The following is a 27,287-nucleotide window of genomic DNA, read 5'->3' as shown; positions in this document are numbered from 1 at the left end:
AATGCACAACAATACAGCGTGCAGCAGTAGTTGCTGGCAATGAAATGTGTTTTCTGTGAGCTCACAAAATCACAAGAATCACAAAATTGAGGTTACGAAAATAAGGTTAAATAATAATAGTTGTAAGAGAAATTGAATAAAACTCAGCATGAATAGAGCTGCTATGTGTCCATGGTGTATGCAATATATACAAGTAGTGCTGTTATACTGAATACAGAGAAAACTGTGTGTCCATGTAGCCACTACAGGTGATTTGCTAAAGGAGCTGCAGGTTGGCTATTTAGCAGTCTTATTGCCTGGAGGTAGAAGCTGTGCCGTAGTCTGTTGGACTTGGACCGAATGCTTCAGTACCGTTTACCAGATGGTAGGAGGGAAAACAGTCTGTGACTGGGATGACTGGGGTCCTTGAGAATGGACCTGGCCTTCTCTGGATGCTTGCGTGTATGGATTGTGAAGATGTGCATGTGTACATTTAAAAACGGCGGCTCAGAGTGGAAATCTAGCGCTACTTGTAATTTCGGATATTTAGAAGTTTAAAAAAACAGAACAGATGTCTGAGAATTGGAGTAGAAGAAAACATTAACTTCATGAAGCCAGATTTAAACACCTGGTGGATGTATGTGGTACTGCGCTGTGGCTGCCGGACAAACCATAGATGTCCCTGATTTCCCTTTGTTGGCAGGAAGGGTGAACCATACACACCTATATTTCTGTATGTACTTGCAACAGAGGAGCTGGATCTGAGACAATCAGTATGGTTCGGGCCACTAGAGGGGGACGTAAGGGCACTCCAGTGACAAGAAGAAAGCCAAATAAGGTTCTGCACTGCGTACAAGGAATCTAGCTGACAGCAGTCTGATTCCTTTTGTAAAAACGTTCAAAGTTAGCAATGTCCATCCTGGTATTGGGAAAGACTGGTAAAGTTGCGTGGTGTCATTTCAGCAATGGTAGGAGGTCCAGTCACACAGTGTGATTCTAATAAAAGGGCTCCATGGCTTCATCGTGGGTTTGAGAAGCTTTCCTGGCCAAACAGGATCAGCAGGGCGGCTTCGATTCCAGTTGACAGGAAATTGAAGGTTTCAAGGAAACTCAGAGCCAGTTCTGCACCTGCCCATATCAGACGGGGTTCATGTAGGTTACACACCCCTCTACACCTGCTCCACACCCCTCATCTGTACACACTGCTACAGTACCTGTTCATTCGGTACAGTACCAGTCCTTAATCCAGTTACAGGTGTTACCAGATTACAATCAGTCTTTTAAAAGGACTTTTAACTAAGCCTGTCTTTAAAGAAGAGCCCGGTCTGCTACAAGACTGGAGGTGGCCCCGGATAAGGCTGTCTGGTTGTGCTTTGGACTACGCGGTAATTTTCTTGCTGCAATAGGCGTTTCCCTCCTGGAAGACCAGCTCTCGCTCTCCTCCGCCCGCCTTCTGTTCTCCAAGGGTTTTGTGACTTTTTCATGACCCTTTCTTCACCTTCCTGGTGTTCTCATTGCATGTCTCTAACCTTGTCTTCCTACCCCCCCCCCCCTCCTGTTATGGCTGCACTTGCAGTGTAATTCGTCTTTATTAGAGGTGACAGACGTACAGTACAGCCGTGAGCACAACGCACTGAGGGCTTGCTGCCGTTTTTCAGGGTGTTGCCCAGGTCTCGCTCACTTTCATGGAGTTGATGTAGACTGCTTTAAACAGATCGGCGTTTCTATTGCTTTTGTTGCCAGGATTGTGTAGGGGTGAAACGGCTGTAAAACCGTGTACGAGCCCAGTCCCGGGGCGGGGGGGGGGGGGCGGGCCCGGCCCAACACTGTCTGGACCTCAGGGATCAAGCGAGCCCCGCTGTGTCTGTTGCACTCCCTGAAACCTGAACCTCTTTGTGTTTGTGTTTCAGAGATAAGCACGCTGAAAGACATATTTGGCATCGCCAGCAATGGTATGTATTGTGTTTGCTCTAATCTCTATCTTACAGTTTTATGTTCTCTTAATGTTGCATGGTTCCATTTTTCGATACTATTTATCTCAGTTTGCAGTGATGAGAAACATATATTTGCAGAACAGCAAACTGTGTAGGGTTGGGGGAGGAGGGGAGGCTGGTTTCTACTTCTCTGCGGCGTGAAATCAGGAGTTTGGGAGACACTTAAGCTCTGCAGACTACAAATTCCTCTGTTTCTCAAAGACTAGAAGTGACAGTCACTGTTGAAAGGCTCAAAGCAGTCTGTCTTTTAAAAATAATTGATGGCGTAGTTAGAAAACAAGAAATGGTAACCTTTTAGATGCAGCAGTCTACGGCAGTGTGTTTCAGTGTCGAATCCTAGCCATATATCAGTTTAAATAACTAAGGACGACTCTGATTGAGATCGAGATTTCACAGAGAAAGATTTTAATTCTAATCATATGTATTTGAAAGGATTCCGAGCAGGATGCCACAACGGCACAGCAGTTAGATTTGGGAACCTGGGTTCAGTTCCAGACCTGGGATGCCATCTGCATGGAGTTCTCCCTGTGTTTGCGTGGATTTTAGTGCGGCGCTCCAGTTTCCTCCAAATGACACACTGAAAGGCTAATTATCTTTGGGGATAACGGGCCCAGGGTGTATCCCAGCTTCCACCTGTGGCTTGCTGGGACAGGCTCCAGCTCCATGTGGCATTGAATTGCATGAAGAAGTTGAAAATTGGATGGATGGATTCCAAGCAGTTACTTTTAAGAGCGTGAGTGAACTGTGAGTAAACTGGGAGACTGGTACTGTACCTACCGTACCAAGCTGGACAGGTTTGGAAGGTGGGCTGTTATTGGAAGAGGCCATTCTTCACCAGAGAAGTGATGATTCACTGTCGCAGACATGTCTAGGCTTCTCTGCTAAAGACTTTGTAGTCTGACAAGGTAGGACAGAGCAGAACAAAACGTCAATAAGGCAGCCATCTTTCTTTCAGCAAGAGGCCCATTATGCCAAGTGTTAATTGTACAGTTTCTAGAATGAAACGTTAAATGTTTGTGCTCGGTAGCACTTTGTGTTATGGGATACATATTGACAGGAGGAAAACATAGTGTGCCGGTATGTTTATGCATGAAACCCATTTTAGATCAGATCACTATATTAGCCATATACAATTTCTTGCATTAGGAATTCGTCTTTTCGCATAACCCAGCTTGCTCTCCATGAGGCACACAGACACACAGAGGGGGGGGAGAGAAGCCTGGGGTCAGAGCGCAGTACATTGTCACTAGAATGACACCTGTCAGGTTTGTAGTTGTTTTGCCCAACAGCCCTGGAACAGCTTCTGTTTGCTTTGCCATATGAATGATAGCAACAGCTCGTGAGGTGCAGACCAGAACAGATTGGGTTGTGCATGAGATCTACTAGATTTTAGTCGGTGTACTGGACCCCAAGATGGAGCCTGTTTGAGTTGGGAGAAGAAAATGGTGTTCAGGCAGCCATCTTGATTCATGCCAGTGCACCAGATAGTTTAACTGTATGCAGACATCAAGGACACTTGCTACATGTGGAGTTTTTAAAACAGCAGGGGCTTGTTTTTTGGGCCCTGCATCAGCAGTGGGAAAAAAAAAAGAAATGATCTGACCGTCAGCCAGAACCTTCATTTTTCATACAGCAATCGTGTTGGTATTAGAAATCCTACCGCTACAGTTTGGCGTTAATTGGTCAGACAGGTCTGAGCAGGAGAAGTTAGCGTCATGAGCTGGGTTGCATACGGTGGTTTATGATGTCTCGAGGCTGTGAAATTGAACCAGCCTTTCAGGTGCAGACTTGAAAAACCATTGGTCATTGAGGAGCTCTGCCATGTGTGAATTCAATCCATGCAGCTGGTCCTAAGAAGAAGATTTTCAAAGGCTGATGCAGGACCCCAGTTTCTGTCACAAATTTAATGGCTTCTCTGTCCCAGTGTGCCTCCTCTTTTCAGAAGAGGGAAGAATAATAAATCCGTTCAAGTACTAGATACTCAGAAGTCCTATTACTCCAGAAGGCCTAAAGCTCAGGTTCTGTGCTCTTAAAAATGCACTTGCCTCCTCCGAAATGGGTTTGAAGTGGAGGTCAGAATGATGCGAGGAGCAGTTTGTCTCAAATTATTTTCTCGGTAGCAGGTGGGATCAATAAGACTTCGACTAGCTCTTTGCTTCCTGGCATAGAGAGCATCACGTTGTGCTCCAGAGGCCTTCATCTGAAGAGCTGCTCAATAGGATGTGAAAGGCAGGTCCGGGAGCTGGAGACTAATTGATAGGAAGCTGCTGAATGAAAAAACAAGGACTGTTTTTGTCCTAGAGCACGACGTGTCCATGGCGAAGTACAGCCGGCTGCCCAAGAGAAAAGAGAATGAGAAGGTGAGAGTCGCTGCTTAGCTCTTGCAGTCTCTACGGGCAGGGCATTTACAAGACTCCAGTGCCCTGTCACCCCCCCAGCATGAGGGAAGCATGCACTGTTCCAAGAATTACCTTCGACTGTTTTTGTCCTGTTATATTTTCTCTGTTTGCGGAATTTTGCACAGTTTTGATTACTTGATTACATGTTATTACATGTTACTGTTATTGCTATTGTGTTACTGTCTATTGTCTCATCTCCTGTCCTATTTATATACTGCACCTGAGTGACTAATGAGAAACACTTTTCATTATACTATGCACCTGTGTAAGTTTAATGACAATAAAGTTGAATTGAATTGATGAGGCTCAGAGGTTTTAAAAAGGTTCAGTCCTTGAGATTACTTTAGACAGCCATGGGAGGGCAGGGGGGCAGTCTGTTCAAGGTTTCAGTTGCCCAGTGTGGACACAGCTGGGGTATCCTTTTTTAGTATTCCAGTCTGTAATTGAAAGAGGCTGCCCTAGTGGGGCTGTGCCCAGATGTGTCTCAGCCGCCTCCATAAGACGTGTTCATAGCTTCCGCGCCCCTACCGCACGTAGCAGCGGAAAGCGGAAAACGTGAAGTTGCCTTTCTTGTCTTGTGTGCGGCGCGGTGCTTGCAGCTGAAGGCGGACGTGGTGGCGGAGGTGGCCTACACCAGGAGGAAGCAGCACCAGGCCTCCATGCAGTACTACTGCGCGCTCAACGCCCTGCAGTACAGGAAGAGAGTGGCCATGCTGGAGCCCATGCTGGGATACATGCAGGCACAGGTCAGCCATGGCCGCTCCACGCTCCGCAGCTGGGAATGAGAAGCCCTTCGCATTGCAGGGTCGAGGTTTCATGACCTGGCACGGTTCTGATCAGGCCTGCCTGGTTTTCACATTCACGTTCCCTCTTGCTGACAGAAGCGTTGTTCTCAGTCATGCGGGTGTTTGCAGGTGAGCTCCTACTGTATCTCTTCAGCACCCCTTACCTGTTTAGGTGAGTCCTCTGATTCAGTCTGAGGACGACATACAGTAGGCGCTTCATCACATCACCTATTCACAGGCAAGATTTATTCATAGCCTTCATATTGTTAGCTGTGCATGCCTCTGTGTGATTAGTGAAGGTGGCTCAGTTCCCCTAGTGCACCTTTACTAATGTCCTCATTGGGTCAACTGCTCACGACTCTGACACACATGGAGTTTTATTTACAGATCATGCAGCCTCTGCCTCTGGGAAGGCTAGAGTTATCCAGGCAAGCAGAGTCGCTGGCTGGTGCTTGATGCTTGTTTCTGTGTCCCACCAGGTGTGCTTCTTCAGGAAAGGCATGGACCTGGTTTCCAAGAAAATGGACAGTTTCCTCACGTCTGTCTCGAACATGACTCAAAGGTAAAGCCCCACAGCCCCAGTCTCGACTCCACAAAATGCAATCCTTAAATCCAGTGCACAGCAGTTCCCTCTTTTTTTCTTTACTCGTTTGCTTATTTAGTTTTGCAAATTTAAGCAATAACATTGTGTGTTTTCCTATATTCCTAGCCTTTGTAGTCTTCTAATATTGAAATATTTCAAGTGCTCCAGCGGCGTGATATAGTGAGTCGCTTTACGATAGCAGCTTATAGATTTAAACAGCAGCCTTTGGCTACCAACATGAATGCAGCGACTTGCTGGCCAGAGAGCTTAGAAAACAGTGCTCAGCTCTCCAAGGAGAGTGAACTCCGGGCCGGTCTGCTTCCAGTGTAAGAGGGGGCGCAGCTGATGTAGGATTTTCCTCCCTGCGTCTCTGGCAGTATCCAGGCCCAGCTGGACTCGGAGTCCGACCTGATGCGGCTGTCTCAAAGGGACCTGCTCTCCGTGGAGGACACGGTCTACATGCCCGACCAGGACTCCGCCAACCCCCCGGTCAACCGCACCCTGATCCAGAAGGCCGGCTACCTCAACATCCGGAAGTAAGGCCGCCCGGACCGCTCGGGTTGGCTTCGGGCGCGTTGGGGGTTTTGTGTGGCGGTGAAGTGCTGTACGACGTCAAGGCACGACAAGGCAGGGGCAGTGAATTCGCTGACAGTGAAGTGCCCTGCTGCCTCACTGTTTTCCAGCTGGGGTGCACATCTTGTATATACACGACTGGGTAGGCCTCTTGCGTGATGACTTGGTGAACATGATCCAAAAAGCTCTTCTTTATATCGAGCAGACGGTCATTCTGCAAAGTCTTCAAAGAACAAAAGGAGTCTGATGGCTTAAAATAAATTTGGACACGTGGTTACGAAGGAGAGGAAGCCACATGGCCTGTGTAGCTTCTTCTGGCGCTAGTAGTTAAGTGATCCAAGAATCTCATCCGGGCCATTTCTTGAAAGATCTTCAACAATGTGGCTAGGTAGCCTGTTCCACACTCCCACAACCCTTTGCGTAAATATGTGCTTTTGACTGTCACAGTTCTATGCACTTCAGCATGGTTTCCACTTGTACCCTCTGTTTCGCGTCCCACTGTTGGTCACATAGGAGTCTGCTGAGTTGTCAGCAACAGAACTTTCCTTTTAAGCCCCTCAAGAGCATTACTTGTGCATTGTAACACAAGATAGTGATCCTGGTAATAGATTTTTGAATACACTAGACTAATATTTCTGTCTGTTGAGTATCCCCACTCAGGGAGAACAGGAGGAAAGCCGAAATCTGCAAATGACTAGAGAGGATTTAGAAGGAGATGAGTCTGTCGTTGAGAGAAGGGGGAGGGTGTGATCTGAGTTTCAGGATCAGTTTAGTTTTGGATGTCGTTCTGCTGTAGGAGTTCCGAAACCCCGCTCCAAGTTATACTCTAAGCTTGGAGCGGGTGAAAACAACAGCCCCCCCCTGGGTAAGAGGTAACCATGGCAATCCCATCTGAGGTCCTCATTCTATCATTGCTGTTTACACAAGATAGGGAGCCTGTGCTCTGTTGCTCAGTTGAGACTCCAGACTAAGGCTTTGACATGAATTAATCTACAGACGATCCAGTATTGTAGTGCATAGGCCCCTCTTAAATCATTCTTTCAGCTGCGTAAAGTACAGTCCTGTGACCGACAGCATCGTCTGTAATGAATCACTCTCCGGACGCCGCAGTGAAGAACCCAAGGCCTGTGCTTTGCCTCCTCTAGTAAGACGGGCCTAGTGACCACAGCCTGGGACCGGCTGTACTTCTTCACCCAGGGAGGGAACCTGATGTGCCAGCCGCGAGGCGCCGTGGCGGGGGGCCTGGTCCTGGATCTCGACAACAGCTCCGTGATGGCGGTGGAGTGCGAGGACAGGAGATACTGCTTCCAGATCACCTCCCCCACGGGTAAAACGTACGGTAAACCGCCGCCGAACCCGGCAGTCTTCACCCAGAGCGACGTACCGGAAGCGGGCGGGTGGGGCATTTCCGAGTGGGAGCCCACTGCTACTGCAGCCACTTCCTGAGCAGAAAGTGGTATAATCGGAGCTGTTCAGCATCCAGAACGTATAAATAAATGTGAAAAGAATTTAACAAATGTGGGGCAGAGGGTATTGTAACCCAGCTTTTAAATATCCTCAGTGCAGGTTCATCGTCGAAATTCATTACTTCTTTTGTCTCCTTTTTCTTGAATGAACTTTAAATCCGTTTTTTAATAATTAATTACACTTTTAAATGCCCTCAGCTGAGGCTGCAGGTCGACCTGCCCGTTTCTTCCATCCAGGTAGTCCTCTCCTCTTTCCTCACCCATTCATGCCTCCTGTGTTCCTGCCTTTAATTATTCATCCACACAGACAGACCAAGCCGGCCTCCTCTGTCGTAGGTTTTCATCATGAACGTTTATCCTGCATTCCAGGCACAGGCAAACAGCACCTTTCTTACAATCTGAGCTCTCACAAATTAGCAGCCTGGTTTATCTGTTCATAAAAGAAAAATACTCGGATGAAGTTAGATAGAGAGAAACAGGTCCTGAAAGGTCAGGCGCAGAGACCAGAAAGAACTGCACTCACTCCTCACTTATTAATCTCATCTGTAATCTTTGTTAAAAAGGTACTGTGCCTATTTCTCATACTTTGTGAAGGCTTTAAATTTGTGTCTTTTAAGTGTTAAGTGTTTTTTTTACCCTAGGTTCTTTGCCAATGAAAAACATTTTCATTCATTCTCTCTTTGTTCAAGGTCTATCATCCTTCAAGCGGAAAGCAAAAAAGAATATGAAGAGGTATCTCTTTTTATGTTTTGATATTGCAAATTATTTCTATTTAAAAATGTGTGCGTCACTAAAGCGATGCTCTTCTTATTTTTAACAATTATTCACTTCATCAGGGCCCACTGAAAACGAGTAGAGACGCCCGGGAGGTTTTTAACATGTATTCACACATGTTCGCCAGAGCTGTCCTCAAGTTAAAAACACCACCAGTACTATCGGTCAGCCCATTCTCTCCTTCCCATTTCATCTTGCAGCTGCCCCTTGGTCCCTCCTCACTCTGCAGGGGGGTGGCCCAATTTACCATGACTAAAGCACTCTAGAAATATTTTCCAGTACACTAAGTCCTTGAGGGATGTTGTGGCTCATGAAATGCGTACAGAGCTCTTGTTTGGAATGTGGATCAGCATGAAGCTTTCTACATGAATAAAGTGTCTGGCATCATTGTAGTCCGAGCTGACACCAGATTGGAGAGCTTTGCCCTCACTGTACGCAAGTTTTGTGTCTGGAGAATGCAGAAGTCAGCCACTGATTTTTATTACCGATAAAGCAGAAAAAAATAACAGAAAGCAAAATGAGGCATCCTTGCTGTGGGTGGTGTACCCTGGATTGCTATCAAAGGCATAATTGACCTCTGTAGTAACAGACAAATAAGTTCTGGAACCTGAGATGAAGTTTAAACAGCTGAGTTTAGTGCATGCAAGGAACAATAACACCAAAGTATTGTTCGAAATATAGGTCCAAAACTTCCAGTTTATATAGCAAACTTCAGCTGCTTCCGACGCAAATTGTTACCATGGTAATGGAGGACCACCTGTGTTCGGACATTCCCAAGGCCTTGAACACTTCTGATGGTCGGTTTTATCTTTCCTTAGTTAGGGGGTCTTTATCTTGCACTTGGAATTTCACATCAATTAACTCCCATCCCTGCCATAACTCGAAGGTGCCTAAGCATGGCATGTCTTGTGCCACAAGAAGTCTTTGTGCAGAAAGAAATCAGTTAACCCCCTTTTCACATCTTACACCTTTCTTCACCTCGAAGACCTAGTAATTCATAAACTGAAAACGTGATGTTCTGTTAAGGTATCGGCCAATGCCTTGAAGATTGAAATGCAGTCGGATATTGAATGATACTCTGGACTTGCACTGATTTCTGGGAATTGGCTTGTTATAAAAAGCACTAACGTTTTCGAGTTTTTGTTGTGCTGGGTGCTGGTTTCTACGTGAACACTGACGTATCGACCGTGTTTTTTTTTCCCCTCTGCAGTGGATATGCGCTCTCAACAACATCTCCAGACAGATCTACTTGACTGATAATCCGGAGGCAAGTGTGCCGCTGTGTGGAAACCAGGGAGCCTGACAGGGCTCACAAGTAGGGAACACGGCACTTCGGCCAATGAGGCACTCAGCCACACAACTTCGGACATCTGCAGAACAAGGCGTCGCACCGATCGGCTCAGCCCCGTGTATCCTGACATCTTTGCTTTGTCCCTGTGTGTTGCCAGCTCGGTCTGTGTTCATCCAATAGACACGACTGAGCCCGTGTTCTATAACAGCTTAACTTTCGGGAGCTACAGTGCTGCTTTCTTCATGTAATTGAACACTTTTTTTATGGCGAGGGATTAATTAGCTAGAAATTTTAAAGCTCCAGAAAGAGGGATCAGAAATAGATGACCTGCCCTAGCTGTAAAAAAGTAGTATTGCCGTATTTGTCATGCGAAACATTTAATGAATGCAGGGAGCATGAAATAACTCTGGCAGTATTCTTATTGAGGTCAAATCCCCCGCGAGCTGAGATAATGAGCCCACAAGGAGTCATCTGGTGGCCCCTGGGGATCAGGCTGTTACAGAAGAAGGAAAACTTTTAAAATCAAATCTTTTTTTTTTTAAAACAAAATTTAATAAGGTTAAAATGTGCAGTGACCCTTATTATCATGAAACCCCGGACTGGATGATGGATTGGGACTCCACCCTCCCTCCTCTTCCTCACTGCTGTTCCCCTCCTTCAGGCTTGTGGGGAAAATCAAGGGAAAAGCACGTCAGCTGTGACACTTGAGACACCCAGCTCCTCTGGAGTACTTGATCATATGGGTTCCATAGTTGGAGAACTCTAATCCAAAACCCAAAACCAGCTCACAATCGGTGCCCTCTGGGGCATGCAGGGGGATGTCCACAAACACTCCCTTTGCACAGCGATCTGAGCCGCTCCAGGTTGTGTGAGCTGCAGTTTGCTTGGCTGTGCACTTACAGCGGGGGCCGAGCGTCATTTCCGTTGAACACGTGTCCTCAAGCAGACAGGAATTAATGATGACTGGTTTTCACACAGCTTGTGAAATCTTGAAAGGCTGAACTCGCTGTGCAAAGGGAGACGAATAAAGGATAAATGTGGATTGTGCCATTCTGAAATAATTGTGAGCGTGACTGGAGAAGGTGAGCTACTGGAGAATGAGAATAGCATGGTCTGAGCGCCGATGAAGCAGGAACTGTGGAGCTCTGCTGCCCTCTAGTGGACTTCTCTGTTCAGTCTGTAGAACAGCGATTTTCTCTACCCTGCTGTTGGCGAGCAGGTTTAGATTAGTGTACACAAAGAAAACAAGAACACATTTTTACTTAAATAAAAAGGGAGTTCATGTTTGTGTTCTTTCCTCAGAGTTATCTGTTTTAAAAAACAGAACATTACAGAGTTGTACAATGAAGTACATCATGTGATGCCCTACAGCATTAAGGAACAAAAGATAATAGACAGCAAAACAATGAAATACTGAACAACCAAATATCTGAAATTTAAGTATCCCAGATGTTTGCAACCTGGAGCTTATCCGGGACCCACAGGGCACAAGGCAGGTCACACTCTGGGTGAGACAACATTCTTTTGCAAGGCCTACGGAGACAATTTACAGACACGCAGGTAATCTAGGCAGCATGTCATTGAGAGAAGGAAGGAGACCAGTGTACCAAGAGAAAACCACACTGGAAGAACATGCAGACTCCACACAGAACATTCTCCCGGCAGGAATTGAAGAGCTGTGAGGCAGCAGATGCCATGACACTGTGGTGCCCAAAATGAAAAAAATATTCACCAGAATATCAGCGAAGAGCAGTCATGAGAGTGGATTTAAAAACGGACTTTTTCTTTCTGCTTGCAAGTCCGTTTCCATACGTTCAAAGCCACTGACTCAGTAATGTCTGCTTTCTCTCCCTCTCCTCGGGGTCTCCAGGCGGTGGCTATCAGACTGAACCAGACAGCCATACAGGCGGTCACCCCCGTCACCAGCTTCGAGAAGAGACACGAGAGCCTCCAGCCCGAGAGGTGAGGGCCCCCAGCCCCTGTGTGACGAGCGCAGCTCTCCGAGCCCCTGCCGGGCTTCAGTCTCGATCTTCACAGGCTCCGAGTGCATACAGCGCCCCTCCCCAGACAGCAGATAACTCCACCACAGGTGACCCGTAGCCAGGCAGTGCTCTGGCCCTACCGGGACTCAATCCCAGTCCTTCACGGGCTCCGAGTGCGTACAGCGCCCCTCCATAGCCAGCAGGTAACATGTGCAGCTCTGCTCTGCCCCTGCCAGGGTTCGAGTGTGGCTGTTCTCAGGCCCAGAGCCACAGAGCTCCACTCTGTAGCCAGGGGAGAAATCCGCTGCGAGACAAGAGCAGCTCCTGTGTCACAGCAGAGCTCCGCACTGTCTGGACTGCAGAGGGCTGGGTGTCACCGTGCAGAGCTCTGGTACGCTCTCTCCCTCTAGATTCCTCCTGCTGCTTCAAAGTGACTTCAGTGACCGATAGGCAACAGCCAGAGAAATCCGGGTCACGGCAGCCATGAGGCGAGGGCATTCAAACCCAGTTTTTGACGGGCTCTGGGGGCACACAGCACCACTCCCCAGACAGCCATCCCAGTGTCGGGGGTCCTGCAGCACAGCCGGGGTTTTCACTCGAAGTCCTTGTTGCTGGGGACCTGCGTGTCTGTAGATGTTGCCCGGACGCGGGCTGTGACGCGGACAGGCAGTGACGCTCCAGTGTTTGTTGTCCTGGTGGTGAATGGCAGGATCAAGCTCGGTGCTGCTGAGTCGCCCATTGTGAGCACCCAGAAACTCCCCGAAGCCCCCCCCCAACCGGAAAACTTGATCGCCCCTGGGACCCCCATCCAGTTTGACCTCATGCTCCCGGCTTCCGAATTCATGGATCAGAACAGAGGAGGGGGAGGGAGGTAGGTACAGTGAATCCATATATTGCCGTGAAATGCCATGTTATCTCCAGGGCAACCCCATGGGGCTCAGATCTTCACCGTCTGACTGCCTGCTTGGTGATGTCCAACACGCGGATTGAAAGGGGGAATGCTTAGGAATGGAAAATAACCCTCCTTTTTCCTTGTTTTGGAATGTGTCCATTGCCATTGCACTTCAGGTCAGAGACAGGTCAGAGCGCTGGTTATAGACCTGTCGTAATTTGATATTGGCTTCTTTGCCGCTTTGCCCCTGCTCTGTGTGTCAGAGAATTCACAGCACCACCATAGACAATCTTCAGTCTTATAATAATAATAATAATAATAATTGCTTACACTTATATAGCGCTTTTCTGGACACTCCACTCAAAGCGCTTTACAGGTAATGGGGACTCCCCTCCACCACCACCAATGTGCAGCATCCACCTGGATGATGCGACGGCAGCCATAGTGCGCCAGAACGCTCACCACACATCAGCTATCAGTGGGGAGGAGAGCAGAGTAATGTAGCCAATTCATAGAGGGGGATTATTAGGAGGCCATGATTAGTAAGGGCCAATTGGAAATTTGGCCAGGACACCGGGGTTACACCCCTACTCTTTTCGAGAAGCGCCCTGGGATTTTTAATGACCACAGAGAGTCAGGACCTCGGTTTTACGTCTCATCCGAAGGACGGCGCCTGTTTACAGTATAGTGTCCCCGTCACTATACTGGGGCATTAGGACCCACATGGACCGCAGGGTGAGTAGACATTTCACCGCAGAAATGTTTCAGCCTGATCTGAACGTAGAGTTAACAAGCAAGCAGTATTTGTGGGCAAAACTGTTTCGAAATTGAAAGCCACATTTCTGTTGGATTAAAAGACATACATCTACAAGTCTGCTTGTTTACAATTTAATAATGACCTGGAAATGTTGTCTATTTTGTGATGTAAATTGGAGGTCATGTTACTGTGCACATTGTACTGTTATATCAGTTAGAAATGCACTCGTCGTGTTGATTCTTTCTAACCCCAAAATGTGAAAGTCGCACTGCAGGTCCCCTTTAAGAGGACTGTACAGTACTTTAGGAAGGACCATCCAAATAGATCCTGCTTCCCCGAGTAATGTCACACGATATAGAACAAGCCTTGGGCAAAAAAAAAAAAGGTTTCAAGACAAACTATAACTATTAATCTCTTCCTGCCGAATTCTAGCTTGTATTGTGCTGCTATTTTGCAGTGGCGGTTTTGAACCTGCACTTTGCTGACAGTTTACTGTCCTGTGCTCCACAGACGCACAAACCCCTTTGGAGAGACAGAAGAGGACAGCTCCAGTGACTCTCATGGTGAGTGCGCTCAGTGGCCAGATAGCAGGGCTGAGCCTCCATCCACTGGGGGTGTTGGGGTTAGAGACCGGTCTGCCCTGTTTGTACAGAGCACAGCTGCTCAGCTGCTGAACTGGAGTGTCAGGTCGTGCTTTAAGAGGAACGGGTCAGGCCCAGTCTCCTACAGCAGCAGTTTGATCCACGTCAGATTTTATGAGATGCAGGCAGCAGAAGCTGCGACTTGAGGCTGTATAGCAATTTGCGCACTTGAACAGTAATATGAAATACCTTTATTTAATTTAATGTTCATGAAATGCTGTCTGCAAGCCATTGGAAAACCCGGGATGTATCAGAACATGCATCTGAATTCTAATAGGGGTTGTGGTGGGGTAGTTTTTAAAGAACACAGTCTAGACATTTACCAAATTTCATATTACTTATAATACAGTATAAGAATATTGTGGACTGGTGTAAAATCTGTTGATCCAGCGCAGTGTTACCAAGTGTAATCTTTGCTTGAGAACCCGTGGTTATTCGTGTTCTGTATTAGGAATGCCGTATAAATATCTTCTGCTTTTGAAGTGCGGTCTTCAGAGTTAGTCTGTCTTAAACCACCTAAAGCTTTTGTTTGCGCTTAAACGTTTTTAAGGCTCATCAATATGTGTTGAAACCCAGACATGGATTTTTCCAGCCTCCAAGTCTGCACTGGAAGATGGCCTCTTCAATATTCCCTTCCAGAAAACCTTAGCAGTCAGAACCATGACTTTTCCGGTGTACATTCAAACACGCTTCCTCTGTCTGAAAGCTGGGCTTGCCCAGACACAGCAACGGCCCTGCTCAGATGCCTTGCGGGTACAGCTCTTGGACAGAAAGCAGAATCGGAGCGCAGCTCCGCGGGGAGCGCCCCCGATAGCGCGCGAGGGCGCTGGCGGCCCAGTGACGCGGCGTGTCTCTCGTGGCAGACTCGCTCCTGCAGCAGGTGTTCGCCGTGAGGTTCCTGGGCTCCATGGCCGTGCGGACTGCCCGCTCGCAGGAGGTCATCTACGAGGCCATGCGGCAGGTGCTGGCGGCCCGGGCCATTCACAACATCTTCCGCACCTCCGAGTCCCACCTCATGGTCACCAGCAGCAGCCTGCGGTAAGCCCGCCGGGACTGGTCAGGGAGCTCCAGGGTGGGGACGGAGACTCCGCTGCCCCTCGGATAACACGTGACTGGGCGGCAGCTGTTGGCCTTTTTTTGGCTCACAGGTCGCTTAGATGATGAAAGCCTCTGCTGAATGAATGGCTTCATGTGAAACAAATCACTGACGTTCACAGACACACTCATCCATCTTAAGAACATAGGAACAGTGAGAGAGACTAGAGGAGATCGTTTGGCCCATCTATTCCGTTGTAGTCGTTTGTGGTTAAGTGATTAAGCAAGTGGTTAAGCAAGGGTCTCATCCAGCTGTTTGTAGAAGGACACCAGGGTGTCGGCTTCAGCTCTGTGAGCCCTGTTAAGGGTGCGATCCTCCAGTCCCTGGGTGCTACCCCTGTCCTGACCGACTGGTAAAAGAGTCGTGCCAGTGGCTTCTCAATAACGTCTCCTTTTTCCTTGAGTACAGACCTTCTTCCTCACTGACGCACTTACCGTAGTTGTGCCTGTCATTTGGATCAGCATTACTGTTACAATACTGAGGCGTCGCAGAAGTATAAAATGAAGCGGTTATTCAATCGGATCGCAGCATCGCAAGCAAGTAATGAAGATGAATAATTTCACACCCTCAAGGCAGAGGTTGCAGAACGTAACACTGCACATGTTCTAGTATTCTCTGGCACAGCTTGACAAAACAGTAGCAACTAGGTCCAAACTTAAATAAGACAAATATATTAGAAATAAATAACACAACTGTATAAATACATGACTTACACAAGTTACGCTTTACACAGATATTTTGCAAATCAGTTTACATCAGAGGCCTACCTACCTAGACACAGAGAGTCCAGTAATTCACATTGCAATAACACATTGCAAACCCATAGAGAGTGAATCTGCATCCTAATAAATCAAATGGATCCTAAACAGAATGCAGATTCCACAATAGAGGAGATAGGAATTTTCAAATATGACCGCAAGCTCTGTTCTTCAATTAAATTCAGAGTCTGGCACTCGAGAGTTCAGATTACCTGGGCAGAATCTGGTGTTGAAAGAGGCCACCCTCTCGTGGCGCAAGAGAAGAGGAGGACAGTGTTTGATGATATTCCTTCTTCAGCTCCTGTTCAGTCTTCCTATCACCTTTTTTCTCTCTTCGGATCCTCTCCACGTTAGCATGTCTGTTCCCAGATTGGTGTGATTGTCCTCTCCCGTGAAGGCTGGCCGAATGACCTCACTAGAAATGGCCCAGTCGCTGTTTATTTTGTTATATGCTGGTCTTAGTCATTTACAGTGAAGTTAATAAAGCTGAGTAAAACAGTAGGGATGCCCTTTGCTCATCAGTACCTTCTTGCATGTTTACCTGTCTCCTGGTCGGAGGAGAGCTATTGAAATACATCCCGAAGCAGCTTGTTCAACAGCTCAGTTTCGAACAAATCTACCGGACTGATTGGAAGCAGTGGGAGAAATATTCCACTTACGATGTATTGAATTGCCTTGCCTGATTCCTGTACAAGCAAAACTAAATTGTGCCGCTGACAATTGTGTTGTAAATGAGCAAAGACTCCGCAGTCTGATTTGACAAGGTTGTGACTTGAGATATTAAGATATGTGTTGTTTCTCTCTTTTTTTCCCAATAGGCTAATCGACCCTCAGACGCAAGTTACCAGAATAAGTGTAAGTGCCTTAACATCTACATCCTATGCAGAGGTAGTATGGTAAGAAATAAGTGGGAAAAGAGATGGGCTGAGAAAAGGATTGGTTTTATTGAGTCATTTTTGTTCTCTGAATCAGAAGAGCTCAAGGACCATTTCTCTTAATGGAAGAAATTATTTGATTCATTGATCAGTACCTCAAAAGAGTTCCTAATCTTTAAAAGACAGATCAATTGAGGTGCCCTACAAGACGGGTTTGTGGCGCTTCAGAACCAGGGTTGGAGACCCCTGGTCTAAGCGAATGTGCATAGTAAGATTGACTGAAATTACTGTAGTAAAGTTTGTGATACCACATTTTCTCATGCTTCTAAACACAAAAACTGCGCAACATACAATGACGTTTCCCCCAACATATCAGTTTGGCTACACTGCATAAGTGCAGTTGTTATTTCAGTATACATCAGCTTCTGTGCAGTTTTAGAGATGAGAGCAGTGTTGCAGAAACGAATCTGCGGTGACCATGTTTTTCCCTCCCTCGGGGTCTCTGCCCGGCGCAGTTCCAGCTGCAGGACGTGACCCAGTTTGCGGCCCACCAGGAGAATGGGAGGCTGATGGGCTTCGTGGTGGAGGGCCCGGGGGCGGGCGAGGATAGCGAGCCGACGCTCAGCGCCTTCGTGTTTGAGAGCAACACCGAGGGGGAGAAGGTACCCATCGCACCCTGGCTGGGGGCATCAAAAGGGAACTGCAGTTCTGTTTTCCCATTCCTGGGCTAGAGAGTTATCAGCACTGACGAGTGCATTTCAAACCACGACAACAGAAAAATGTACACAGTAACTTGTAAAACCTCCAATTTACATCACAAAATAGACGAATGTTCTGGTTCTGTGCTGCGCCATGTTCTGCGATTCAGAACGAGGCAACAAAACGTCAGGTGAGGTGAAGCGGCCCTACAGCATTGTAAACAAGCAGGCCTGTGAATACAGAAATGTTGCTCTTGCCTTCAAGATGGGTTTGGCCAATAAATACTACTGGTTGATTCTGCATGCAGATCACTTTGGACAACCTGTGCTTATTTGCTCGTACATCACGTTACATTCGTCGTTACAGTGACTAGTGAGCAGGAAGGGCCGCGTCATGTCGCGATTTGTGGGAACTCGAATGTTAGTTTCCAGCAACGTGGCGACTTGCAGTACTTTGATACCGAGATTTAAGGGCCGGTCTGGGAGATTGGGACTGTGGTTCCCCTTTAGCTCACAGCACTTTAAGACGGGGGTGGTTCTGTCTTTGAGAGACAGATCTTTTATCTACAGAATTTTTAGTGCCTGGCCGGCAACAGTGAACTGTAGAAGGACTTGGTCTTGACATGTCTTAACTATTTCTTTTACAGATATGTTACACCATAAGCTTGGGAAAAGAGATCACAGAGGCTAAAAAGGTAAAACAACTTATCATTTGTGTGCCAACATAAGAGCACTTACAAACAGGAGGAGGCTGTTTGGCCTGTAGAGCACGTTTGATATTTAGTAGCTAATAGTACCAAGGATCCCCTCCAGCTCTTCTAGAAAGAAGACAGACTATCGGCTGGGCAGCTTGTTTCATACTCTCACAAGGCTGTTTAAAGAGGTGTCACCTGTTTTCTGGTTTATAAATGCACTTCCTCAGAGCTTCCACTTGTGCCTTCCAACTTGCATTTCACTGTCTATTCTGAAGAAATCTGCTGGTTTGACTTTGTTGGCCTTTGAAGGATTTTAATTATTGTCCTGTCGGGCCCCTCACAGTCTTCTCTGCTCAAGACTGAAGAGGTTCACCTCCTTCATCTTGTCAGTCTAGGACATCCCCTTAAGCTTCAGAATGTATCGGTGGCTCTTCTCTGCTGAGGTGATTCCAGAGCAGCAATATCTTTTCTATAACGTTTTGTACAATTTGTACAATTCTAACATAAACTCCCTTGATTTTTACAAATGTGTAAGTTACCAGTAAGCCATATAAAAAGGCAGAAGTGATCAGGCTGAAAAGCAGCCAGAAAAGGCACTCACTGCGTGACTGGTTTGGGTCACTAGCTGACTGTGAGCAGGCACCTTCGAGCTCTGGTGCATCATTGCCACTTGGATCAGACAGAGCTCTCCCACGAGCCCTGTGCTTTCCCAGGCGCCTGTCGAATGACAGAAGAGATGTCCAGACCTGGTCCTGGAGGGCCGATGTGTCTGCAGGTTTTCACTCCAGCTCAGCTCTTAATGAGCTGCACCAGCTGGTTCCTGATGTAACTGAACCAATTGAACAGCTTCTCCCAGCTCCTGAGCTGTGGAGCCTGAGAGACCTGCAGGCACGTTGGCCCTCCAGGGCCAGGATGGGTCAAGAGATGAAGCAGTCAGTGGGTGGAAGGGCATTCTCCCCATGTGGGTACGAGGGGCTGGCTTTGAGATGAGCTGGAACTGCACAGGTGGCAATTCCCGACTGCATGTGAGTATGTAGTGTGAAATAACTGGCGATTTAAAAAGGTCAGGAAGTAAGAAGAATGCTGCTGACATTCTATGTTAAAACATGTAAATTTCCGTTATATCAGCAAATTGTAAAGACTTTGAAACCTGGTGAATTTTGATTAGTCTATTAAATTAATTGGTTGATTATAAACAGGAGTGGTCCTTGAGAGCTACAGGGTGTTGGGAATTTTATTTCAAATGACCTCTAAACTACTTCATCGAAGCACGTATGTGTTAAGGGTCGAGATACCCGCTGTGTGCCCGCAGACCGAGCAGCGACAGATACCCGCTGTGTGCCCGCAGACTGAGCGGTGACAGATACCCGCTGTGTGCCCGCAGACTGAGTGGCGACAGATACCTGCTGTGTGCCCGCAGACTGAGTGGCGACAGATACCCGCTGTGTGCCCGCAGACCAGCAGCGACAGATACCCGCTGTGTCCCTCCAGACCGAGCAGCGACAGATACCCGCTGTGTCCCTCCAGACCGAGCAGCGACAGATACCCGCTGTGTGCCCGCAGACTGAGCGGTGACAGATACCCGCTGTGTGCCCGCAGACTGAGTGGCGACAGATACCCGCTGTGTGCCCGCAGACCGAGCAGCGACAGATACCTGCTGTGTGCCCGCAGACTGAGCGGCGACAGATACCCGCTGTGTGCCCGCAGACCGAGCGGCGACAGATACCCGCTGTGTGCCCGCAGACCGAGCGGCGACAGATACCTGCTGTGTGCCCGCAGACTGAGCGGCGACAGATACCTGCTGTGTGCCCGCAGACTGAGTGGCGACAGATACCCGCTGTGTGCCCGCAGACCAGCAGCGACAGATACCTGCTGTGTGCCCGCAGACCGAGCGGCGACAGATACCCGCTGTGTGCCCGCAGACCGAGCGGCGACAGATACCTGCTGTGTGCCCGCAGACTGAGCGGCGACAGATACCTGCTGTGTGCCCGCAGACCAGCAGCGACAGATACCTGCTGTGTGCCCGCAGACTGAGCGGCGACAGATACCTGCTGTGTGCCCGCAGACCGAGCGGCGACAGATACCCGCTGTGTGCCCGCAGACTGAGCGGCGACAGATACCCGCTGTGTGCCCGCAGACTGAGCGGCGACAGATACCTGCTGTGTGCCCGCAGACTGAGTGGCGACAGATACCCGCTGTGTGCCCGCAGACCAGCAGCGACAGATACCTGCTGTGTGCCCGCAGACTGAGTAGCGACAGATACCTGCTGTGTGCCCGCAGACCAGCAGCGACAGATACCTGCTGTGTGCCCGCAGACCGAGCAGCGACAGATACCCGCTGTGTGCCCGCAGACCAGCAGCGACAGATACCTGCTGTGTGCCCGTAGACTGAGTAGCGACAGATACCCGCTGTGTGCCCGCAGACTGAGTAGCGACAGATACCTGCTGTGTGCCCGCAGACCGAGCAGCGACAGATACCCGCTGTGTGCCCGCAGACCAGCGGCAACAGATACCCGCTGTGTGCCCGCAGACCGAGTAGCGACAGATACCCGCTGTGTGCCCGCAGACCGAGTAGCGACAGATACCCGCTGTGTGCCCGCAGACTGAGCAGCGACAGATACCCGCTGTGTGCCCGCAGACTGAGCAGCGACAGATACCCGCTGTGTGCCCGCAGACCGAGCAGCGACAGATACCCGCTGTGTGCCAGCAGACCGAGCAGCGACAGATACCCGCTGTGTGCCAGCAGACCGAGCAGCGACAGATACCCGCTGTGTGCCCGCAGCCGGAGTAGCGACAGATACCCGCTGTGTGCCCGCAGACCGAGCAGCAACAGATACCCGCTGTGTGCCCGCAGACTTAGCAACAGATACCGGCTGTGTGCCCACAGACCGAGCAGCGACAGATACCCGCTGTGTGCCAGCAGACCGAGTAGCGACAGATACCCGCTGTGTGCCAGCAGACCGAGCAGCGACAGATACCGGCTGTGTGCCCGCAGACCGAGCAGCGACAGATACCCGCTGTGTGCCAGCAGACCGAGCAGCGACAGATACCCGCTGTGTGCCCGCAGACTGAGCAGCGACAGATACCCGCTGTGTGCCAGCAGACCGAGTAGCGACAGATACCCGCTGTGTGCCCGCAGACCGAGTAGCGACAGATACCCGCTGTGTCCCTCCAGACCGAGTAGCGACAGATACCAGCTGTGTCCCAGCAGACCGAGTAGCGACAGATACCGGCTGTGTGCCCGCAGACCGAGCAGCGACAGATACCCGCTGTGTGCCCGCAGACCGAGCAGCGACAGATACCCGCTGTGTGCCCGCAGACCGAGCAGCGACAGATACCCGCTGTGTGCCCGCAGACTGAGCAGCGACAGATACCCGCTGTGTGCCCGCAGACTGAGCAGCGACAGATACCCGCTGTGTGCCCGCAGACCGAGCGGCGACAGATACCCGCTGTGTGCCCGCAGACTGAGTGGCGACAGATACCCGCTGTGTGCCCGCAGACTGTGGCGACAGATACCCGCTGTGTGCCCGCAGACGGAGTAGCGACAGATACCCGCTGTGTGCCCGCAGACTGAGCAGCGACAGATACCCGCTGTGTGCCCGCAGACCGAGCAGCGACAGATACCCGCTGTGTGCCCGCAGACCAGCGGCAACAGATACCCGCTGTGTGCCCGCAGACCGAGTAGCGACAGATACCCGCTGTGTCCCTCCAGACCGAGCAGCGACAGATACCCGCTGTGTGCCCGCAGCCGGAGTAGCGACAGATACCCGCTGTGTGCCCGCAGACCGAGCAGCGACAGATACCCGCTGTGTGCCCGCAGACCGAGCAGCGACAGATACCCGCTGTGTGACCGCAGACCGAGCAGCGACAGATACCCGCTGTGTGCCAGCAGACTTAGCAACAGATACCGGCTGTATGCCCGCAGACCGAGCAGCGACAGATACCCGCTGTGTCCCTCCAGACCGAGCAGCGACAGATACCCTCTGTGTGCCCGCAGACGGAGCAGCGACAGATACCCGCTGTGTGCCCGCAGACGGAGCAGCGACAGATACCCGCTGTGTGCCCGCAGACCGAGCAGCGACAGATACCCTCTGTGTGCCCGCAGACGGAGCAGCGACAGATACCCGCTGTGTGCCCGCAGACGGAGCAGCGACAGATACCCGCTGTGTGCCCGCAGACCGAGCAGCGACAGATACCCTCTGTGTGCCCGCAGACGGAGCAGCGACAGATACCCGCTGTGTCCCTCCAGACCGAGTAGCGACAGATACCCGCTGTGTGCCCGCAGACGGAGCAGCGACAGATACCCGCTGTGTGCCCGCAGACGGAGCAGCGACAGATACCCGCTGTGTGCCCGCAGACCGAGCAGCGACAGATACCCTCTGTGTGCCCGCAGACGGAGCAGCGACAGATACCCGCTGTGTCCCTCCAGACCGAGTAGCGACAGATACCCGCTGTGTGCCCGCAGACCGAGCAGCGACAGATACCCGCTGTGTGCCCGCAGACCGAGCAGCGACAGATACCCGCTGTGTGCCCGCAGACCGAGTAGCGACAGATACCCGCTGTGTGCCCGCAGACCGAGCAGCGACAGATACCCGCTGTGTGCCCGCAGACCGAGCAGCGACAGATACCTGCTGTGTGCTGTTGATCTCAATAACAGTAGTGCAAAAACACAGAACGTATCATGCACCTAGTCACGCACTGTCCGATATCTGCTGTGTGTCCGCAGGACCCCGAGGCGTTGGCCCAGCTGATGAAGTCCGTGCCGTTCACAAACGACGGGAAGTTCCTGCTGCTGGACACTGACCCTGCAGACGCGGAGCGGAGCGGGGCGCGGGCGCAGCTGGAGTCCGAGGCCTAGCGGACGGGGGGCCCTGGCCTCTGCAGCAGTGTTTCCTTGCCACAGTCCCGGGGGAAGCAGTGAGCTTAGGGCCCCGCCGACCTCCGATCCTAATCCGTTACTGTCGGGCCCTCAAGCACGTTACTCAGTCATGCCCTTAATGGAACGGACATTTTATTAAATTAGCATTTTTCACTGTTTTTGCATTAAAACACCATTTACTGACTTCAAAACAGAAAGGATGGAAAAGATCCTAATGTCCCACTTTAGTATATCCTGAATCCTTTATCATTTATTTTAAAATGCACACTTATTAAAATCATAAAGGTATATGAAGGACAGATTTAAAACAATGGGGAGGCAAGTGCACAGTGTGCAGCATTATAGTTTTCATAATAAATGAGGTGCTGTTTGGATGAAAAAGATGGACCATCATTTGTCCTCCAGAACTGGATTTGGGGGAGCCCTGAATAATTCCTGTCTGTCCCTCTGTTGAGAAATGGCTGATAAGAAAATGTTTGACTGGTCTTCAGTGTTAACAATAACAGTAGTGTCATCTTTTGATTCCTGTTCATCAACTTGAAATGAATTGCACTGTTATCAAGTTTCAAATCATGTCTCATTTTGTAGAGCTACATGTAAACAGAGATAAAATGTATTGAAGGATAATCTTGTGTTTTGTCACATGAAGACAGAAGAGGTTTAAATGTTTTTTTTTTTAACTTGACCATTTGACCTCTGTTTAAGGCTGGCTGAAGTTTACAGACTTCTCTCAGTGGCTGTTTAAGAGGCAAAATCATCGATCTCAGCACGTGAGCATGTGATGTCCTTAGCTACTGGCTTTAACGTAACTAAATGCCAAGTCACAATGTCCAGAAAGTGCTATCATGGTGCAGTATTAATAATAATAATGCATTTCTAAAGTATATTACTGAAAATTATGTAATTGAGCACCTAAGAGAATGACTGATTAACCTTCTACTGTGGGTTTTCCCAAATTCTGGCCTATTTTCATAACAGCATTATCTACTACACAGCTGGTGTTGGCGCTGTTTGTTCAGAAGCGAGAAATGTGGACATGCTCAGTAAAATGAATAAAGAATTATTTGATCGTGCACTTCGTCTACAGAACAAAGAAACAAGTACAAATTCATTCCACGAAAGGTAAAGAAAAGAAACGCACTGTTTTAGCCTTCTCCAGGCTCCTACAAAACAAGGCGCATGCTCTGTGACAAAAATATACCTTTTGCTCTGTTCCTTAAAGGAGAAACAGTTTGTTTTTCTGTGTGAAACGTTTTGTGAAAACTGACCTTTGAGTCCTTTAAGAGAATGTTTTCAGTAGTTAGGATTTTAAGAGGACAGTAGATAAACTATAGGAATACTTTCCATGGGACAGTCCCTCTTCTCCCCTGTGTAGCTTACTGTACACCCACTAACGTGAGTCTGTAGTCCGAGCTCTTGGGCTCAGCTGCCACAGTATCGTTTCTCTGACTCCCGCCTCCCTTTAAAGTCAGACAGCTCTCTGTTCGAAAGTCATCATCAGAAGACCGTTTTTAAATTGAGTTCTTTTTCAAGGCATTGTATGTCAATAAAAGTTGCCACTGGATAAATCATACCATGATTTATTCTTTTCAAGAATAATGCAGTTTCATTTTATTGTACTCTCTGTAGTCATGTAAAATATATTTTGCTCGTACACAAAATCCTCTCAGTCTTCATTACATTACAGCCAGATTAATCCTGGCGCAGTTGGCAGCTTGTTCGTGTGATCAGATAGTAGGTTGCATCATACGTAGCACCGAAACTTAAGGTACGCAGCTCTGTTAACCCCACATATGCGAAATCCCCACTAGGCTGCTCAGACAGTAAAGGCATTCAGAAATACAAAGCAATACTGTTTCAGCTCTCCCTTGAGTGCGTGTCAGTACAGTGAGGACGTTTTCTAAGGGCTTGGAGAGACCGGAGCAAATCTGTGATCTGAAGATAGAGATTTGGAATTAAATGCATGGATTGAGGGCAAGAAGTAGTGCTTTTCTGCCTCGACTGAAGGAAGTGGAATGTTACAGCTGAGCTGCACTAGAATCAAATGTACCGTCATCACCATTTCCTCCTCATGAGAAGTCCGGGGTTTTCTCTAGTGGCTCTAACTCCAGATAAATCCTAGGAATTTTTCCAAAATCCCCGCATGCTGATTTTCTTCCCGTGGGAGAAGAAAGCCTTGAAAAAACTCGCTTCTACGTACAGCACATAAAATACAGAAACAGCGGCCAGAGTCGTACTGGAATTCCCCACTGGAATCGACTCAGAGCTAATTTTTTTTTTTTAATAACGTTACAAATATTGTTCAAGGGAAAACACTTCCGAGACAATGAGTTTGATGGGCGGCCAGGGCCGCAGAGGTGGCAGGGTTAGGTTTTCCCAAGCTGGCACAGTGCCCAGATGAGTCCGAGCCTCTGGAAACTGAAGGCTGCACCGGGTGCAACCGATTCTTTTTCTGCTTCTTAGTAACGCGTTAAGGTTTATTCCATGAAGAAAGGAAAAAAGACGCAACATTGCGGCTGTGGAGTCTTCAGGTGTGTTTCCACAGCCGACACGTGTCTCTTTTCTCTTCAGCAGTGGAAGAAACCTTTACTTGTTCCATTGCAGCCTATCATTTTTGTGTTTTTGAATCGATCATCAATTGTTTTTCTTTGTTATAGTGACTTTAAAGCAATGCACGGGGAGTTTTCTTTCCTTCATACTGCCGGGAAGAACAGTCTTTGTTGTGCCCCAGTGCAGTTTCTCAGCTTTCAGAAGTGGGCCCTTCGTCATGTGCATGGGCTTGCTGTCATTCCACGCCGCGTGAGCCAGTTTAGAGTGCTGAGCTGAAGGGCGGTAGTTCGAATAATCGCTGAAGCACATTTCTTCAGTTCTTGATGTCCTCGTCACTCCTAATAACAGCAGGAAGGCAGTTCCCCACTCTTTAAGGAGAAAGCAGATGGATTCCCAATAGGCTCTGTAGTATCTGCCTTGAAACTGTGGCCAGAGGGTGCAGAGTTCTCTTAATTCCCTGCTTCCTTTATTGCATGTGTCAGCTTTTCAAAGGCTTGTTGAAGATGCAACATGTCCTCAGCCTGTTGTAGGGACTATTTTTAGGTATCGGTTGTGCTTAAGGGGTTACCTATAAGTACATGGTGAAGTACACTTTTCAGCACTTTAAAACATGGCTTAAAATGCTTATATAATGAAGGAGCACTAGACATGATTAAACTGTTTACAAGTCAAGCTATAAAAGAGATGTTCTCTCTGGCCTGCTATGAGGGACAGGATGGCAAATGAACAGGGAGAGGTTGCTGTTGTCTTTTTGCTTTGTAATTTTTCTTCACAGAAATGCACGCTTGTGTGTTATCGGGTCTGGAAATTTATAAAAAGGAAAACAAAATCCAGTTTTAGTTATAGAAAATGACTCCATGCTCAACAAAATACTTATTGCTAAATCTGTATCTCACAAAAATGCTTCTTCTGTTTAGTATTTTTTCACAAGAACCTTTGTCACGTTTAAAAAGACAGGGGCTGTAGTTTTTGCAATGTTTTGCACATACAGCATTATTTTCTGAACTCATTTAATTCGTAACCTTTAATAAAAGTAAATGGCTTTTCTACTCAATGATTAAAGTTGCATTCTTTTCTCATAATGATGCATGCCTAATTGTGTTCTTTCAGTGTCACAATATACCGTACTTTAAATTGATGATATATGGACATTCAGCTATACAAAAATGAGCAGAGGTAATAAAAATGAAAAGGTGTAGCAGCTGACCCTAGCACTTTATTTACAATACTGTGGGAATGGATGGCCTCCTTAAAAATTAGGCATCAACCACAATTTTCATCTTTGAATGAAGTAAAAATTCTGGTCATGAAAATCAGTGTTTTATTAGCCAAGTTTTACAGTTTAATTTAAAAAAGCCATTGCCTTTGGAAAATGAATGTAGTCATTCAAGCAGAAGAATTAGTTCTGTGAGTTTTCTTAACTTTCCTGTAACTGGGCCAAAACTCAAAGGCACTTTAGGCAAATTGCAATTTAGACGAGGCCCTGATGATCTATACTGAAAAAAAATGAGTACGTTCTAGAAAAGCTGCACAAAGAAGATTAGTCTTATAAAATGCAACACATTTACTTCCTGAGATACTGAATTTAAGATTTATGGAATCATCCAATTTACAGAGCAAC

The 27,287-nt window shown here is 48.2% G+C and overlaps 1 protein-coding gene across 2 annotated transcripts in view; it reads left to right on the top strand.

Annotated features, from left to right (window-relative positions):
• appl2 (adaptor protein, phosphotyrosine interacting with PH domain and leucine zipper 2) overlaps positions 1 to 26,748 on the top strand; it is a 37,280-nt gene extending 10,532 nt beyond the window's left edge. Inside the window, exons 6-21 of one of the 2 annotated variants that reach the window (XM_088645638.1) lie at positions 1,890 to 1,931; positions 4,275 to 4,333; positions 4,972 to 5,118; positions 5,637 to 5,719; positions 6,118 to 6,276; positions 7,459 to 7,647; positions 8,469 to 8,511; positions 9,764 to 9,820; positions 11,715 to 11,806; positions 12,533 to 12,697; positions 13,986 to 14,038; positions 14,980 to 15,154; positions 16,789 to 16,825; positions 17,361 to 17,507; positions 18,191 to 18,238; positions 22,964 to 26,748. In XM_088645638.1, the coding sequence (XP_088501764.1) occupies positions 1,890 to 1,931; positions 4,275 to 4,333; positions 4,972 to 5,118; positions 5,637 to 5,719; positions 6,118 to 6,276; positions 7,459 to 7,647; positions 8,469 to 8,511; positions 9,764 to 9,820; positions 11,715 to 11,806; positions 12,533 to 12,697; positions 13,986 to 14,038; positions 14,980 to 15,154; positions 16,789 to 16,825; positions 17,361 to 17,507; positions 18,191 to 18,238; positions 22,964 to 23,095 (1,628 nt within the window). In that variant the 3' untranslated portion in view covers positions 23,096 to 26,748. The remainder of the gene's footprint in view (positions 1 to 1,889; positions 1,932 to 4,274; positions 4,334 to 4,971; positions 5,119 to 5,636; positions 5,720 to 6,117; positions 6,277 to 7,458; positions 7,648 to 8,468; positions 8,512 to 9,763; positions 9,821 to 11,714; positions 11,807 to 12,532; positions 12,698 to 13,985; positions 14,039 to 14,979; positions 15,155 to 16,788; positions 16,826 to 17,360; positions 17,508 to 18,190; positions 18,239 to 22,963) is intronic. The other variant, XM_088645639.1, reaches the window with a different exon arrangement.
• Positions 26,749 to 27,287: the final 539 nt, after the last annotated feature.

This window comes from Lepisosteus platostomus, chromosome 9, assembly GCF_059453375.1.
Source record: "Lepisosteus platostomus isolate fLepPlt1 chromosome 9, fLepPlt1.hap1, whole genome shotgun sequence".
NCBI classification, from domain to species: Eukaryota; Metazoa; Chordata; class Actinopteri; order Semionotiformes; family Lepisosteidae; genus Lepisosteus; species Lepisosteus platostomus.
This window is presented reverse-complemented; position numbering and strand designations above follow the sequence as displayed.